We start from the raw sequence: 18,445 nt of genomic DNA, 5'->3' as shown, positions 1-18,445 counted from the left end.
TGTGTGCGCTCATCCACTGTTACAGACCAGACCTCATGTAAGTGCAGTATGCCACATGCTGATCCCAACAAAAGCTCTGTGTTATTACGGTGCTATATTTAGAGATGCAGGACTGGAGCACAAACGATGCCGCAGAGAATCAGAGAATAACAAAAATTGAATTGGAAAGGACGTGTATGTCATAGGCCCACGCAGTGTGAGAAGACCGGAGATCAAGCAAAGTTAAAAAGAAAAATGTTTGACGTTTTAAGGTTTTAGTGTTGGTTTGAAAATGAGCTTTGGACTATCATCATAAAAGATGCACTCTCTACTGTAGTTCTTTCCATCATTAAAAATAGAGCCCGGCTGATATATCATTTAGCCGATATGAGCCTGTTGCCGATATATCGGTGTCGGCCAATATGCCGCTGATTTGAAACTTTTTTGTGCTCCATTGTTTGCTACTGGCGACCTGGATGAAACGCTTTAAAGCTTAAGTCTATGGAAAACCATTGAAACTTTGAATGACCATATAACCATAAAGGCGTGGCGAATCCACACCAAATTCGGGGGATCCTTTCAGCTCAAGGAACCCTCTCGAACGCGAATCGATTGTACGTCTCAAGGCCCTCTTTCGAATGAGACAATTGTTAAATGCCCTGCCTCCATTACATATCTTTGTCACGTCATTATAAGTGTTTGACCACCACATTTGAGTGACCATTGCAAAAAACAAGTTTCTTTTTGTTACTGCAAATTTATTGATTATTGTGATCTTAGCTTATCCTACACACATTTTGTATAGGATAAAAAAGAAAAGGAACTGGATGTACTGGGAAAAAGACGAAAGACCAGCCAGGCTGGACAGTCAGAGGATGTAAGGCCATATCTTCCTGGATCAGTAGATGTGTAACATACTGCTTTGTGTATGTACTTGTCTAAATCCATTCATTCCTGTTCTCCAACATCACAGGAAGAGCTGCAGAGGGTTAATCGAGACGACAGGCCCTCTATAGCTACAGCTCTGGCAGAACGTAAAAATGACTCGGCTGCTGCAGTGAACAACAACAATAAAGTGAAGGTGATGGCCACACAGCTGCTAGCGAAGTTTGAGGAGAACGCCCCGACGCAGTCCACCGGACTCAAGCGACAGGTGGGTTAGAATTTGTGTTTGCACAGTTGCTCACTAAAATGACTGTGGACTTTCTATGACATTTGTGGAGTCTTATATAGTAACAAGTGTAATAGAGTCTTCATCAACAATTAATTTTGTAAGCAAAGTTGGCAACAAAATGATTGTTGTTCTGCAATAATGCCTGACTGACTGTACCAGTGTTATTTTATTATGATGTATATACAATTATAATATTTATTAATATTTTGAATTAGCTTTATTTATATTTCCAGTTTTTATGTTATTATATATATATTATTTTAAAGGCATTTATTATTTCTTTTTCATTTTTACTTTATTTTTAAGTAAGAGAGAGTTTAGTTAACAGTAACACTAGATTGTACTTTATCCCTTCAATCTGTGCAAACTACTGTTTAATTTTAAACTTCAGTTAAATAAAAAATTAATCTTTACTTACCAGGAAATAGGCAAAGTACTACATGAACATATGTAGTTACTGTGCCAAACTCAGCTGTCAATTTCAAGTAGTTTTTGGCAGTGTTAGTATATCACGTCGTGAATCAGCATTACTTTTGCAGTGCTATTTGGGTGATTTATTTATGCGGCAAGCATAAAAACCCATATGGTTATACGGTTTGTTTAACCAAGTGGGATGAATCCTCTTCTAAACTGCTGTTACTTACTGCTAGAAGTGCACAGCATGCCGAGATTGTTTGAAATGATCAGTTTTATACAGGAAAATTGACTCAGAATCATGCTGATCCATTCTAATGGAGTAGCCAGCAAGAATGACTGGCATGAGAGAGGACTTGAGAGCTTTTTATAGGAAGCTAAACCCTTCCTGATGCTCTGCATCTGTGTGATGCTGATGTGTTTGACAATGTTACCTACTGGAGCCATGCAAGATAAAGGGTTATCTATACACTACTGTTCAAAAGCTGTTCAAAATTAATACATTTGTTCAGAAAGGATGCAATTTTATTTATTTGTCCTTTATTTAACCAGGTAAAACTTTTTGAGATTAAAAATCTCTTTTACAGAAGTGACCTGGCCAAGATGCAGCACTACATTTCATAAGAAGAACACAAAAACAATGTGTTGACAACTATTAAAAACATTTACAAATGAATTCTTCCTTCAACAGCACATTAATCAAGAATTTAAAATTGTTCATTGACACTAAGTTCTGCAACTTCAAATTGTTTTGTAAAAAGTTCCAATCATTGGGCGCTGCAAACTGAAAAGCTTGTTTTCCAAATTCAGTTCATACAAATGGAACCGAAAGAATGTACAAGTACTGTGAGCACAGAGAATAAGCTCCAAGAGCTTTAGGCTGGGTGAGGGAATAAAGATATGGAGGCAGTAAACCCAAGATGGATTTATAGATAAACGTGTACCAGTGGTTACGTCTGTGTGTTGATAATGACATCCAACCAACTCTATTATACAAATCACAATGATGGGTACTAACATTACAATTTAATATAAATCTGAGTGCACCGTGATACAGAGTGTCCAAAGAACCTAAAAGTTTGGTAGACACCGATTTATACAGAATGTCTCCATAATCAATGACTGGCAAAAATGTGGCAGAAACCAATCTTCTTCTTGCCTCGGATGAAAAGCAGGGTTTATTTCTGTAATAGAACCCAAGCTTTACATTTGGTTTTGTCCTTAATTGATTAATATGGGATTTAAAAGATAAGGAGACATCAAGCATAAAACCGAGATATTTATATTCTGTCACTACATCAATTATAGTACCCTGTAAGGTTTTGAGTGATAGTTGATTTGCCACTTGTTTCTTTGATCTCGAAAATAACATAACTTTAGTTTTAGTCACATTCAAAGTCAGTTTTAGGCCACAAAGCCTTTGTTGCACAACATCAAAAGCACTCTGGAGTAAGGACACCGCTTGGTGTAATTTAGGTGCGCTACAATAAATAGTGTCATCAGCGTAAAAAGGAAAATTAACATGACCAATATTAAAATCAAGATTATTAATATAAATAATAAAAACCAAAAGCCCCAAAACAGATCCCTGAGGAACACCCCTCATAATCTGCAATGGTGCAGATGAATGGCCTTCCATTTGCACACATTGTGTTCTACCCACTAAGTAGCTTTTGAACCAAGAGGTTGTCTCATTTGACATTCCAATTTGTTTCAATCTAGCTTTTAATAAACTTAAATCAACGGTATCGAAAAATGGCTGTAAAGTGTTTACTACAAGTTACAAAAGATTTCAATTTCAAATAAATGGTCTTCTTTGTAACGTTCTATTAATATAAGAATCCTGAATAAAATGTATCTTGCCTTCCACAAAAATATTAAGCGGCACAACTTAAGGAGTATTCAACTGTGACAATAACAGGGAATGTTTCCTGAAGACTGAAATAATGGCTGCTGAAAATTCAGCTTTGTATTAAAATAGAAAAGTTTTGTTTTTCAGCATAATAATATTTAACAATATTTCTGTTTTACTGTATTTTTATTAAATAAATGCAGCCTTGGTGAGCATAAAAGACTTCTCAAAAATTAAAAAAATTCTTACTGACCACAAACTTTTGATAATAAAGTCAAAAGTTACTGACCCCAAACTTTTGAACGGTAGTGTTTTTTTCAGGTGTTCATGGTCTGACTCATGCATGGACTGACTCGTTTGGATGTCTGCTCATTCATCTGTTTCCTTATACTTCCTGCATGAAGTAGTTTCAAACTTAGTCCCTGGTCACATGTTTTTAGTAGTTGTTGTTTTTAAGTTTTATTCATGCATGGCACATTACAGGCCTTTTTTCTGCAGTCAGTTCAGTCATTTACTTTCAGTTTCTCTCTGCATGCCTATCCTTGTTCCCCCCCCCCCCTTCCCGTTCTTTCTCAATTCAATGGATGTTAATGGCTTTGGCACTTCCTCACTTTTCATTGGTCACTTCACCCATCACACGCACGTGCCACTGGTTACAGGGGGACTCCATGCCCGATCTGGGGCTCATACTGACCCCCTCTCCGGCCGCTCCCTCTCTGAAAGAGTCAGTGCGGCTGGCTCCAGTCCCTGCATGGAGGAAGGTAAAGTGTAGTACAATCCCATGTTCCCAGATTCCCATCAACCATTAACACTCTAAGTACCTACTTACCTCTCTACTTATCCATATTTATTATTGTCTTTGTGACTAAATGAACTGTTTTTTTAACTAAGCTTGTTTTGTTGAAATATGTCTTACATGTTAATTTTTCTTCATTTAGTCTTAATGCTGTTTCAAAAGCTAGTTTCTTGTCTGTTCGAGTTGAAGTAGCCTTATAGATTAAAAAAAAAGTTATATTTGACTAAATTAAGTTCAAAAAGATGGAATTGAGGTCTAAAAGAAGTGAATTTTTGCATGAAACCATTCTTTTGTAAATTGACATACTAAAATGGCCTACCCAAAGGTAGTTTTATGAACGATTTACACAGAAATTCATTCTGCTCATGTGTCATGAATTGTTGTATACCTGGGTATTTGTCATTCAGGCATCAACATATATTTTCCCTAAATACTACAAGATACTTAACAGAATATGCTTCCTTTCCTCCTTGTTTTCTTTTGCAAAATAAATATATGCTACTGTTCCAAAGTTTGAGGTCAGTAATAATTAGTTAACACTTTAGAATAAGGAACACTGATTCACTATTAACTACGACTTTTCCCTCAATAAATTCCTAATTTGCTGCTTATTAATAGTAAGGTAGCTGCTAAGTTTAGGTATTGGGTAGGATTAGGGATGTAGAATAAAGCATTAATATGTGCTTAATTAGTACTAATAAATGGCTAATATTCTAGTAATGTGCATGCTAATAAGCAACTAGTTAAGAGGCCCTTAAATAAAGTGTTACCGAATTATAAAATGTTTTGAAAGAATTCTCTAATGCTCACCAAGGCTACATGTATTTGATACAATAAAATAAAAACCGTAATATTGTGAAATATTTTCACAATTTAAAATTACTTTTGTATTTTAATATATTTTAAAATGTGATGGCAGAGCTGAATTTTCAGCAGCCATTACTCCAGTTTTCAGTGTAACATGATCCTTCTAAAAGCATTGTAATTTGCTAATTTGGTGCTTTTTTTTGTTATTATCAATGTATAAAAACAGTTGTGCTGCTTGATATTTATGTGGAAAACATGATCATTTTTTTCAGGATTTTTTATGAATAATAATAAAGATTTATTTATATATTGCCTTTCCAGTGCTCAAGGATGCTTTACAGTAAAGATACAATTTGAAAAGAAAAATCTCAATATAATAAACAAAAATGACAAACACTAATACAAGTGAAAAAATTAGAATGAAAAAAAAATAAAACAGGACGCAAAATATGAATGATAACATTCAGAAAACAAAGGGATGTGGGACATAACTTACAAATGACAACATTCAGATAACTGGTGAGATAACTAGTGATTTAATTCAGAAATATTATTGACACAGCGGAGAGATCGGGGGAGATAATTCCATAGTTTGGGTGCAGCACCGCTGAATGATCTACCCCCCATTGAAACGAGGTGATACAGAGATATACTGAAAAGACCAGAATCAGAGGAGTGTAATGGGCGAGTTGGGTGTAAGGGAGGAGCAGTTCACAGAGATACCGGGGAGCCAGGCTGTGCAACGATTTAAAAGTAAGCAGGAGAATTTTGTATCTAATATACAGAAATATACAGCCAGAAGCCAATGGAGATTGAACAAAATTGGGGTGATGTGGGCAGAGCGCTTGGTGTGGGTGAGTATTCTAGCAGCAGAATTTTGAGTATACTGTAACCTGGAAATTAGAACTTGCAGGTAAACCAGTGAAAAGGGCTATGAATAATAATAAAGATTTATTTATATATTGCCTTTCCAGTGCTCAAGGATGCTTTACAGTAAAGATACAATTTGAAAAGAAAAATCTCAATATAATAAACAAAAATGACAAACACTAATACAAGTGAAAAAATTAGAATGAAAAAAAATAAAACAGGACGCAAAATATGAATGATAACATTCAGAAAACAAAGGGATGTGGGACATAACTTACAAATGACAACATTCAGATAACAGGTGAGATAACTAGTGATTTAATTCAGAAATATTATTGACACAGCGGAGAGATCGGGGGAGATAATTCCATAGTTTGGGTGCAGCACCGCTGAATGATCTACCCCCCATTGAAACGAGGTGATACAGAGATATACTGAAAAGACCAGAATCAGAGGAGTGTAATGGGCGAGTTGGGTGTAAGCGAGGAGCAGTTCACAGAGATACCGGGGAGCCAGGCTGTGCAACGATTTAAAAGTAAGCAGGAGAATTTTGTATCTAATATACAGAAATATACAGCCAGAAGCCAATGGAGATTGAACAAAATTGGGGTGATGTGGGCAGAGCGCTTGGTGTGGGTGAGTATTCTAGCAGCAGAATTTTGAGTATACTGTAACCTGGAAATTAGAACTTGCAGGTAAACCAGTGATTAATATGTGCTTAATTAGTACTAATAAATGGCTAATATTCTAGTAATGTGCATGCTAATAAGCAACTAGTTAAGAGGCCCTTAAATAAAGTGTTACCGAATTATAAAATGTTTTGAAAGAATTCTCTAATGCTCACCAAGGCTACATGTATTTGATACAATAAAATAAAAACCGTAATATTGTGAAATATTTTCACAATTTAAAATTACTTTTGTATTTTAATATATTTTAAAATGTGATGGCAGAGCTGAATTTTCAGCAGCCATTACTCCAGTTTTCAGTGTAACATGATCCTTCTAAAAGCATTGTAATTTGCTAATTTGGTGCTTTTTTTTGTTATTATCAATGTATAAAAACAGTTGTGCTGCTTGATATTTATGTGGAAAACATGATCATTTTTTTCAGGATTTTTTATGAATAATAATAAAGATTTATTTATATATTGCCTTTCCAGTGCTCAAGGATGCTTTACAGTAAAGATACAATTTGAAAAGAAAAATCTCAATATAATAAACAAAAATGACAAACACTAATACAAGTGAAAAAATTAGAATGAAAAAAAAATAAAACAGGACGCAAAATATGAATGATAACATTCAGAAAACAAAGGGATGTGGGACATAACTTACAAATGACAACATTCAGATAACAGGTGAGATAACTAGTGATTTAATTCAGAAATATTATTGACACAGCGGAGAGATCGGGGGAGATAATTCCATAGTTTGGGTGCAGCACCGCTGAATGATCTACCCCCCATTGAAACGAGGTGATACAGAGATATACTGAAAAGACCAGAATCAGAGGAGTGTAATGGGCGAGTTGGGTGTAAGGGAGGAGCAGTTCACAGAGATACCGGGGAGCCAGGCTGTGCAACGATTTAAAAGTAAGCAGGAGAATTTTGTATCTAATATACAGAAATATACAGCCAGAAGCCAATGGAGATTGAACAAAATTGGGGTGATGTGGGCAGAGCGCTTGGTGTGGGTGAGTATTCTAGCAGCAGAATTTTGAGTATACTGTAACCTGGAAATTAGAACTTGCAGGTAAACCAGTGAAAAGGGCATTGCAATAATCAAGGATGGATGATACAAAAGCATGAATAATGGTTTCAGCATCTTTGACATTAAAGAGCAGGTCATATGGTATTTTAAAGTGTCCTAATATTGTGTTGGAATCCCCTACAACTGGTTTAAATGCATCTAAGGTCAGAAAACAGAAAATATTAGAGTCATTTGCCAATGATTTCGAAACGATTCGTTCCAAGCAAGTTCAGAGCAAACCCCTCCCTTCCATTAGCCTACTCTTCTCTGATTGGTCAGCTGGCCAAGCCTGTTGTGATTGGCACAGAGAGGAGTCCTTGAGCATTTTTTGATTAACAACTTTGCAGATTGTTTTCATTTAAGGATAGCTACGTTATAAACTGCAAAAGAGATATTTTTCAAAAACCAATATGACCTGCTCTTTAATGAAACGATGGAGCTGGGCAATGTGACGTAATTGAAAGAATGCTGATTTGGTGACAGAGTTACAATGAGCCTGAAAGGAGAGAGATGAATCGAAAATAACCACAATAGAAAGTAAAAAAAAAAAGCAGCATTTATTTGAAACAGAAACATGTAACATTATAAATGTCTTTACTGTCTCATTTCATCAATTAAATGCATCCTTGCTGATTACAGGTAATCTATAAGTAAATAAATTCATTCATTCATTCATTACTGACCCAAAAAGTTTTGAATGGAATGCAGCTTTTACTCTTCTCTAAGGTCTTATTACTGGGTTTATTAAAGGGGTCATATGATGCTTTTTTAACGATCATTATTTTGTGTATTTGGTGTAACAGAATATGTTGACATGCTTTAATGTTCAAAAAACACATTATTTTTCAAATACTGTACATTGTTGTAGGTTCTCTATGCCGCGCCTCTCTCAAACGCTTCGTTTTCTACAAAGTCCCTCCTTCCGACAAGCGCAGTCTGCTCTGATTGGCCAGCTGACCCAGTGCATTGTGATTGGCCGAACACTGCAAGCACTCGTCGCAATTGTAACGCCCCCTTACCATAATCGCGAGCTTCATCTTTCAAAATAAATGTAAAGACAGAGCCCGAAAGGGGAACAGAGTCTCGTAACAGACACAGTGATGAAGCTGTATGTGTTTGCAGCACACAAGCCACACTTAAGACAGCTGACTCCACTGGGATGTGTCTCGCTCTCTCTCTCTCTCTCTCGCGCATGCACACACACACACATGATGCGCAATACTCCGCATTTGAACAGTCAATAGCAAATACTTAAACTAATAACAAAACAGTAGCTGATTCAGAAGCGCCAGATTGTCATAGCAAAGTTAGAATTACCTCCTCTCCTAGGTTCACGAAACGGTCGTCCATAAAATGCATTGCTGTTCTGTTGTAAGTAATCTTAAAGATTCCTAAATGCATCTACTTTTGGAAGGCCAAATAAAGTGCTTTTGCTTTCATCTAGAAACACACAGCGTCTCCCTGACATGCTGCATCAACACTAACTGCTGTTCCTGAAACCACGCCGCCTTTCTTTGCGTGCACATTTTGGCGGCATTATGCAAATATTTCCACATAGTGAGGTAGATATGTGGGGGCGTGTTAGAACCATTTTAGTTAGTCTTAACTTTGATAAAGAATATCTCTTTGGTTTTGAGACTTTAGTCTTTGCAACTTCAGGGATCTTATCTATGCACAATCAGCTTGTAACACTCCGAAGAGAAAGGAAAACTTGAAATTGCATCATATGACCCCTTTAATATGAGTTGGCGAGCTAAGTGTGTTTCTGTTTGTTTTAATGAGAGAACTGTTATGAACATGTGCTTGTGCGTGAGTGAGAGGAAAACGTGGCACTTGAATTCATGTTTTCTGTGTGTGTTCAGAGGCGCACACAGTTACAGGAGCAGATGAGTTTTCGCTATAAGGAAAGACTGAAGTGTCAAACTCTCCCCATCAAACAGGAGCAGGTACACAGCTGTAGAAAAGACCTGCTTATACTTCTACAATATAGTGTCTCCTTTGTCCTTCCTTGTGTAGTATACAAGAAGATAGTCCCATGAGGTGATCATTTAGTCCCCTGTGTACTGTTGTTGTTAGTTTCCTGTTTGACGTGCTCATGCATTGGAGACCTAGAGGCATATCTTTCCACACTGTGCTTCGGTGCTCTTTGTTTGCGTTTCCAGTTTGATTGAGACAAATGAGCTGAATGCTTTGCTTATTGTTCTCAGATTGTAGAGGTTCAGATGTGGTTTTGATAGCTTTGTTAGACATTCCTTGTGCATGGGAGGTCTGTGTATGTGTGTGTGTGTTAAGTGTCACTAAAATCACTGGGTTTGATTATCAGCTGTGTTTTTCTGCTTCTAATGGGACACTGTTCTCTAACACAACGCGCCTATCTGTCATCACTACAGTTGTGTTTGTGTGTAGTAGGTGATTGGATGTTTGGATGGTATTATCAGGTTTTTTTAATCTGAGTGTGTGTGAGGTTTTTGTATTTGTGTAATTTTATGTGAACGGGTTTCTCCTCTCTTGTCTCTCTGAAGGCCAGCAGCGGGACTGAGGTTTTGAGGAGCTGCCCTAAGAAAACCATTCTCCTTTCTTCTTCCTCACCCTCATCTTCCTCATTCTCTTCATCGTTTCTTCCACATGCACAGGTGACACTCTCCTGTCTTCCTGTACTAACCTCAGCATCTCTCACAGGGGCTGGTTATAACAGAACGTCTCCTCTTGCAGTCTCTTGAGATGAGGTTTTTGTAGGTTTTTAGACTTTATGGCGCAGAGCTGTTTGTCTTGATCAGTGTATTGATCAATCCTCCTGGCGTATTCATGGCAACGTCCATGTACAGTAAATCAGCAATAAAAAATATATTTTTTTTATACTTCAATGGTTTGAACTCTGCAAACAATTGTATAAAAACCACATAGAAAACAATAACGATAAACTTATTGTTAAATATTGGTAAGCTTCAAATACCTTTACAAGTACATGTAAAGAAAAAAAAAGAAAATAATATTTTGACTTCATATATTCATTCAGAATTGTTTTTATAACTTCATGCTCTAGGCATGATTCTGGCTCATATCAGTCGCAAAAATAAAATAAAACAAATATGCTGATTTTGTGCTGATTTATCAATATTTTTGTGTAAACCATGATACATTATTTTTTCAGAATCTTTAGATGAAAAGTTCAAAAGAAGAACATTTATTTTAAATAGAAATCTTTAAGACATTATAAATGTCTTTAGTGTCATTTTCAATCTTTGATCAATTTAATGAGTTATTAAATGTAGTTTATCTAGATGTTTTCAGACATTTTTTTTCTTTGTTTTAATATTTGTAGCTGTGGTTAAACACGTTTATCATTCAGTCAGGCTTGTCAGTTTTGGAAGTATGTGGTTTTGCACATCCCTACACATGACCAATTTACCCAAACTTGAAATGGAATATTTCGTACAGGTTTGGAAACCAAAAAAAATTATTTTATAGTGTTTGATAAAGTTGAAATTGTATTTTGGTTAGCATCATTTTAATGAAAATACTGGAATGGGCCACCATGCTTTTGTTGCATTTTTGTTTCAGAAATATGGGGCTGTTACCCTTCTAGTTTTGATTGTTAGTTTAGTCTGAGATCTTCTAGCTAATGATAGGGTGGAACTGATTTATGTCTGTTCTCTACAGCATAATGTTAACCAGTCAGAGATAAACAAGTGACCATGACAACTGCATGGGGCTTTTCTTAAAACTTTGCCAGATAATCTTTTGAAGATTTGTAACTTCCATTTCATCTTCGTGAACATGCATGCATTTGTGTTTGGAGAACTACAGTTAACTTCAGTAAATTTGTGGAATAAACATGTTATATTTTAACCATGTGTAATTTCAATATATTTATTAGCTTTCAGAATTAAAACTACAAAAACTTGCTGCAGCAGTGACATCAAAAGCCAGAAGACTAATTCACCATGGATTCCCTCGAGTTTTTCCTATGGGATTTTAATTGGGAGTTTTTTAAGTTATGAGTAAAACAAGGTCTGTGGTAAATATAAATTGATGATACTTGGACTTTTGCTCTACAACATAAATGTGTACAGTTTACATTGAACAACAATATGTCCAAGTAAAAAAAGTTATTTTTTTTACCACAGACCATATTTTACTCATGAATTGAAAAACCCCATAGGAAAATTTCAAGAGGACCCGTGACGTCAAAAGCCAGAAGACTAATTCACCATGGATTCCCTCGAGTTTTTCCTATGGGATTTTAATTGGGAGTTTTTTAAGTTATGAGTAAAACAAGGTCTGTGGTAAATATAAATTGATGATACTTGGACTTTTGCTCTACAACATAAATGTGTACAGTTTACATTGAACAACAATATGTCCATTGTACCACAGTGATTGTACCACAGACCATATTTTACTCATGAATTGAAAAACCCCATAGGAAAATTTCAAGAGGACCCGTGACAAATTAGTCATCACAGCTGCAACACTCTACAATACGACATCCAGAGGAGATTTCTAACCCAAGTAATAGTTTCATCAGCCTTTCCATTTACAGGAAGATAACCTGCCTAATGTGGACAAGCCAGAGCCCATACATATCCCTAGCATTCAAGAGCGAGTGGACACTCTAGTCGCTAGGTTTAAAGGCAAGCCTGACAGGAAGGACAAGCCACAGGTAGAGCAATTGAAGAGATAACAGCATGCTCTTAAAGGGATAGTACACCCAAAAATGAAAATTCTGTCATCATTTACTCACCCTCAAGTTAATCCAAACCTGTATGACTTTTTGTCTTCTGTTGAACACAAAATAAGATATTTTGGTAACTAAACAGTTGCTGGTGGAGTAAATGACAGATTTTTCATTTTTGGGTGAACTATCTCTTTAACTAACAGATGATGGACAATATCAGACAGCTTGGTCAAGACCAGGTTAAAGACAATAATGACGCCAAGTCTTGAGTCGTGGCCTTGACTTGTCTTGAACTTAAGTTATATTTTTCTTGCTTTGTGAAGGTTACGAAAAAGCCATCACGGTTCTTTGAGCAGTGGCTTTTGACCCACAGCCTCAGTCCTGAGCAACCCTTCTACCCTTCTGACCCCCAGCATCAGGTAGCCTTGCCTGAGCATGGAGAGATATGCATGGACGTCTCGTCTGTACCTTAAACACACAGTTCCTCTAACCAATGATGGTTTGAATGCTTTATACGTAACTCTACACAACTAAAAAGGTTTTTCCTAATGGATTTTATTCACAGTATTGCAGAAAACGGTGATATTCCTTGTGCTAACACCATGACTTAAGACTGCATCTCTCTCACAGCAGAGGGAGGTTTTGCGTTCTGATGATCACGTGCCTTTACACATTCCCAGCATTCAGGAGAGAACCGAGAGGTTAGCCTCTCAGTTTAAAGACAAACCAGCAAAGCCAAAGGTGAACTCTCAGCACTGGCTGTCCTTGAATACACACTTTTTTCCATGCACAGCCTTAAACCGTTGATGCATTTTAGCAGTTAAGCAGTCTTTTGGCCTTATAACACAGATTTGGCAAAAAACACTCCTTAAGTGTGGTAAAATCACTGTAACATGGCCTCTTGTGGCTTATTGCTTTTATAAATAATCAATCGTTTTGGAAGCAGCAATATACACCACCTTTCAAAAGTTTAGGGTTGGTACTTTTTATGTTTTTGAAAGAAGTCTATCGTGCGCACTAAGGCTACATTTGTTCAAAATACAGTATAACAGTAATATTGTGAAATATCATTCCAATTTTTCTATTTGAATATATTTTAAAATGTAATTTATTCCTGTGATGGCAAAGCTGAATTTTCAGCATCATTACTCCAGCCTTCAGTGTCACATGATCCTTCAGAAATCATTCTAATATGCTGATTTTCTGCTCAAGAAATTGTAATTATTATCAGTGTTGAAGTGTGTAAATTGTACACTTGCTGTTGACTTCTAATTTTCTTTCTGCCTGTCTACCTGCTGTTCCCGTCGTCTTTCCTTTACATCCCTCATCTCTCTCTCTATGTCCCTCTTTCTGTCTTTACGTCTTTCTAAGAAAAAGGCGCCAGACTTCTTCACAGAGCAGTGGTACAGAGCGCGTGATGCCAGCTCTTTTAGCCCTCTGCACTCTCCCAGCTCTTTCCGGCAGGTAGCAGTGATGCATCTAATGACTGCTGTGTTCTTGAGTCGTGTGTGGGCATGGATGTGTTTTCAAACACACTCCGTTAATAGGTTCTGTGAAAAAAAAATTTCTGAGGTGTCTCTCTCCAGGCTTACATGTGTGTAACCAGATGTATGTATCAGTATGTGAAGCTGAGAATGTTGAAATACAACAAAAATGGACTAGTACTGTATGTTGCCAAACATTTTAACACAGCTGTAAGCTGGATGTGACTTATATTCATGAGCTGCAAAAAGGAAACTAATCTGCATGTTCATGCAACATTGAAATTTTGAATTGAATTTGAATTGAACATGCTTCAAGCGTGATTGTTAAAGCCCAGGGTGAGTTTTTCAGGAGGTGCTGATAAATAGGTTTGCATCTTCAAGTATGTTTAAAAGTGTAATTTTATGTTGAAGGTTTTTATTTGAATTAACAGTTTTCCTTGGTACAACTTGACTGCTTCGTTTCGAATTGCTGAATTACACCTTGTGCCTTCTCTCGTCTACACAAATAACCATGCAAGAAAATTAGTCATCACAGCTGCAACACTCTACAATACGACATCCAGAGGAGATTTCTAACCCAAGTAATAGTTTCATCAGCCTTTCCATTTACAGGAAGATAACCTGCCTAATGTGGACAAGCCAGAGCCCATACATATCCCTAGCATTCAAGAGCGAGTGGACACTCTAGTCGCTAGGTTTAAAGGCAAGCCTGACAGGAAGGACAAGCCACAGGTAGAGCAATTGAAGAGATAACAGCATGCTCTTAAAGGGATAGTACACCCAAAAATGAAAATTCTGTCATCATTTACTCACCCTCAAGTTAATCCAAACCTGTATGACTTTTTGTCTTCTGTTGAACACAAAATAAGATATTTTGGTAACTAAACAGTTGCTGGTGGAGTAAATGACAGATTTTTCATTTTTGGGTGAACTATCTCTTTAACTAACAGATGATGGACAATATCAGACAGCTTGGTCAAGACCAGGTTAAAGACAATAATGACGCCAAGTCTTGAGTCGTGGCCTTGACTTGTCTTGAACTTAAGTTATATTTTTCTTGCTTTGTGAAGGTTACGAAAAAGCCATCACGGTTCTTTGAGCAGTGGCTTTTGACCCACAGCCTCAGTCCTGAGCAACCCTTCTACCCTTCTGACCCCCAGCATCAGGTAGCCTTGCCTGAGCATGGAGAGATATGCATGGACGTCTCGTCTGTACCTTAAACACACAGTTCCTCTAACCAATGATGGTTTGAATGCTTTATACGTAACTCTACACAACTAAAAAGGTTTTTCCTAATGGATTTTATTCACAGTATTGCAGAAAACGGTGATATTCCTTGTGCTAACACCATGACTTAAGACTGCATCTCTCTCACAGCAGAGGGAGGTTTTGCGTTCTGATGATCACGTGCCTTTACACATTCCCAGCATTCAGGAGAGAACCGAGAGGTTAGCCTCTCAGTTTAAAGACAAACCAGCAAAGCCAAAGGTGAACTCTCAGCACTGGCTGTCCTTGAATACACACTTTTTTCCATGCACAGCCTTAAACCGTTGATGCATTTTAGCAGTTAAGCAGTCTTTTGGCCTTATAACACAGATTTGGCAAAAAACACTCCTTAAGTGTGGTAAAATCACTGTAACATGGCCTCTTGTGGCTTATTGCTTTTATAAATAATCAATCGTTTTGGAAGCAGCAATATACACCACCTTTCAAAAGTTTAGGGTTGGTACTTTTTATGTTTTTGAAAGAAGTCTATCGTGCGCACTAAGGCTACATTTGTTCAAAATACAGTATAACAGTAATATTGTGAAATATCATTCCAATTTTTCTATTTGAATATATTTTAAAATGTAATTTATTCCTGTGATGGCAAAGCTGAATTTTCAGCATCATTACTCCAGCCTTCAGTGTCACATGATCCTTCAGAAATCATTCTAATATGCTGATTTTCTGCTCAAGAAATTGTAATTATTATCAGTGTTGAAGTGTGTAAATTGTACACTTGCTGTTGACTTCTAATTTTCTTTCTGCCTGTCTACCTGCTGTTCCCGTCGTCTTTCCTTTACATCCCTCATCTCTCTCTCTATGTCCCTCTTTCTGTCTTTACGTCTTTCTAAGAAAAAGGCGCCAGACTTCTTCACAGAGCAGTGGTACAGAGCGCGTGATGCCAGCTCTTTTAGCCCTCTGCACTCTCCCAGCTCTTTCCGGCAGGTAGCAGTGATGCATCTAATGACTGCTGTGTTCTTGAGTCGTGTGTGGGCATGGATGTGTTTTCAAACACACTCCGTTAATAGGTTCTGTGAAAAAAAATTTTCTGAGGTGTCTCTCTCCAGGCTTACATGTGTGTAACCAGATGTATGTATCAGTATGTGAAGCTGAGAATGTTGAAATGCTTGAGTCGTGTGTGGGCATGGATGTGTTTTCAAACACACTCCGTTAATAGGTTCTGTGAAAAAAAAATTTCTGAGGTGTCTCTCTCCAGGCTTACATGTGTGTAACCAGATGTATGTATCAGTATGTGAAGCTGAGAATGTTGAAATACAACAAAAATGGACTAGTACTGTATGTTGCCAAACATTTTAACACAGCTGTAAGCTGGATGTGACTTATATTCATGAGCTGCAAAAAGGAAACTAATCTGCATGTTCATGCAACATTGAAATTTTGAATTGAATTTGAATTGAACATGCTTCAAGCGTGATTGTTAAAGCCCAGGGTGAGTTTTTCAGGAGGTGCTGATAAATAGGTTTGCATCTTCAAGTATGTTTAAAAGTGTAATTTTATGTTGAAGGTTTTTATTTGAATTAACAGTTTTCCTTGGTACAACTTGACTGCTTCGTTTCGAATTGCTGAATTACACCTTGTGCCTTCTCTCGTCTACACAAATAACCATGCAAGAAAAAACTTTTTTTATTTTTAATTCTTCATGACCCTGAAACACTTATACTACCATTCAAAATTTTGGGTTTAGTAAGATATATGTATTTTATGTTTTGAAAGAAGTCCCTTATGCTCTCCAAGGCTGCTGTTATTTGGCCAAAATCATGATATAGTAATATTGTGAAATATTATTACAGTTTAAAATAACAATAATAAAAAATTATAATAATATTTAAATAGAATAATTTCTTTTAAATATGTATTTAAACTTTTAATTTATTTTTCAGTGATGGCAAAGCTGAATTTTCAGCAGCCAATTCTCCAGTTTTCAGTGTCATATGATCCTTCAGAAATCGTTCTAATGTACTGATTTGGTGCTTTAGAAACATTTCTTATTATCAATGTTGAAAAATGGTTGTAATGCTTAATATTTTTGTGTAAACCATAATGAATTTTTTCAGGATCTTTTAATGAATAGAAAGTTCACATAACAATTTATATTTGTTTATTTATATATCTTCACTGTCACTTCTGATCAGTTTAATGCATCCTTGCTAAATAATTTATTTTTTTTATTTTTTATAAATGAATCTTACTGACCCCAAACTTCTGAAAGTTAGTGTATGTTTGCGTCTTAAAGTATGTCATGATGTAAAACTGTAATTTTAGGCTGAAAGTTTTATTTCAATTAACAGTTTTCCATGTTGCCTGTTTCTCACAACTTGCCTGCCTCATTACGTTTTAGCACTTTGAATTGCTTCGAGCTGAATTACACCTTGTGCCTTCTATCATCTACACAAATAACCATGCAAGAACATCTGTATTGAACATTTACTTATTTAAATTTTTCATAGTCTTGAAAATTGCCACGGCATCCCACTCAGTTTTCAACCATTTATGCTTTTAAAAAACTTTTTTGTTCTGTTCACCACCTGTAGCACTATGTAAAGGTGTACACAGGGGGTGTGAGCTCACTGGCTGAGCAAATAGCCAATCAGCTTCAGGCTAAGGACGACCCCAGGCCCTTGCTTGAGAAAAGGGATTTGGTAAGAATTATGAGTGTTGTGGTATTAGCGTACGCAAATGAGACTGCATAGCTCATTTTTGCTTTGGTACATGGCTAACTTGTAGTATTGAGTATAACTCTCTGTGATCACAATGCATATGCCATGATTCAGTGCACTGATAACTGGATCAAGACACAGCAGCAACAACAACTGGACAAGAATGCCACCTCTACGAGATTCAATATAAGGCTAAAAAGTTGGTCTGTTTCAGCTTTAAAACCATGTACCCTTAAACTGCAACAGTTTTTGTTCCAAACGAAAGGATGTGAGAAAGGTTCACTGTGTCGATGCTGAGCTACAGATGAAACTGTGAACTGGATTTATTTTCTCGTCTGTAAAATACTATAGCATGTTTTCGTTATTTGTTGTTTATTTATTTAGAATTATTTTAGAATTGGTAAATTATTTTTTATAATTTCTAAAATGTTTCTCAATATTTTATTTTTATAATTTCTATTTCTATAACCATTTTTAATTATTTAATTTTTAAGGATGTAGTGTCAATATAAGTATACTCAGTTGTGTTGATTTACACAGATTTGATTAGTTTTATTTTCGTGTCTTTGGTAACTTGACTCTGCCATGCACCAGACTTTACACAAGAGATGGACATTCAGCTCCTCGAAGCACAAAAGTTCGTAAATTATTTTGGTGCATGCTGTCTTTCTTGACAGCTTTCTAAGCGTTTAGGTG

The 18,445-nt window shown here is 36.5% G+C and overlaps 1 protein-coding gene and 2 long non-coding RNA genes across 3 annotated transcripts in view; all 3 read left to right on the top strand.

The window, feature by feature from the left end:
- LOC107587046 (protein-methionine sulfoxide oxidase mical3a-like) overlaps positions 1-18,445 on the top strand; it is a gene marked incomplete at its 5' end in the record, with an annotated part of 64,013 nt that overhangs the window by 10,604 nt on the left and 34,964 nt on the right. The window contains 6 exons of the mRNA XM_016274651.1: positions 186-196; positions 785-856; positions 953-1,132; positions 4,079-4,180; positions 9,506-9,589; positions 10,166-10,276. Coding sequence (XP_016130137.1) covers positions 186-196; positions 785-856; positions 953-1,132; positions 4,079-4,180; positions 9,506-9,589; positions 10,166-10,276 — 560 coding nt within the window. The remainder of the gene's footprint in view (positions 1-185; positions 197-784; positions 857-952; positions 1,133-4,078; positions 4,181-9,505; positions 9,590-10,165; positions 10,277-18,445) is intronic.
- Positions 12,117-13,274, top strand: LOC107587036 (uncharacterized). Its single transcript, XR_001609428.1, has 3 exons — positions 12,117-12,306; positions 12,645-12,740; positions 12,952-13,274. It is a non-coding gene; the product is annotated as an uncharacterized lncRNA (long non-coding RNA).
- Positions 14,365-15,505, top strand: LOC107587037 (uncharacterized). Its single transcript, XR_001609429.1, has 3 exons — positions 14,365-14,537; positions 14,876-14,971; positions 15,183-15,505. It is a non-coding gene; the product is annotated as an uncharacterized lncRNA (long non-coding RNA).

The sequence above is a fragment of the Sinocyclocheilus grahami genome, unplaced genomic scaffold, assembly GCF_001515645.1.
Source record: "Sinocyclocheilus grahami isolate Dianchi unplaced genomic scaffold, SAMN03320097.WGS_v1.1 scaffold88.1, whole genome shotgun sequence".
Taxonomy (NCBI): domain Eukaryota; kingdom Metazoa; phylum Chordata; class Actinopteri; order Cypriniformes; family Cyprinidae; genus Sinocyclocheilus; species Sinocyclocheilus grahami.
This window is presented reverse-complemented; position numbering and strand designations above follow the sequence as displayed.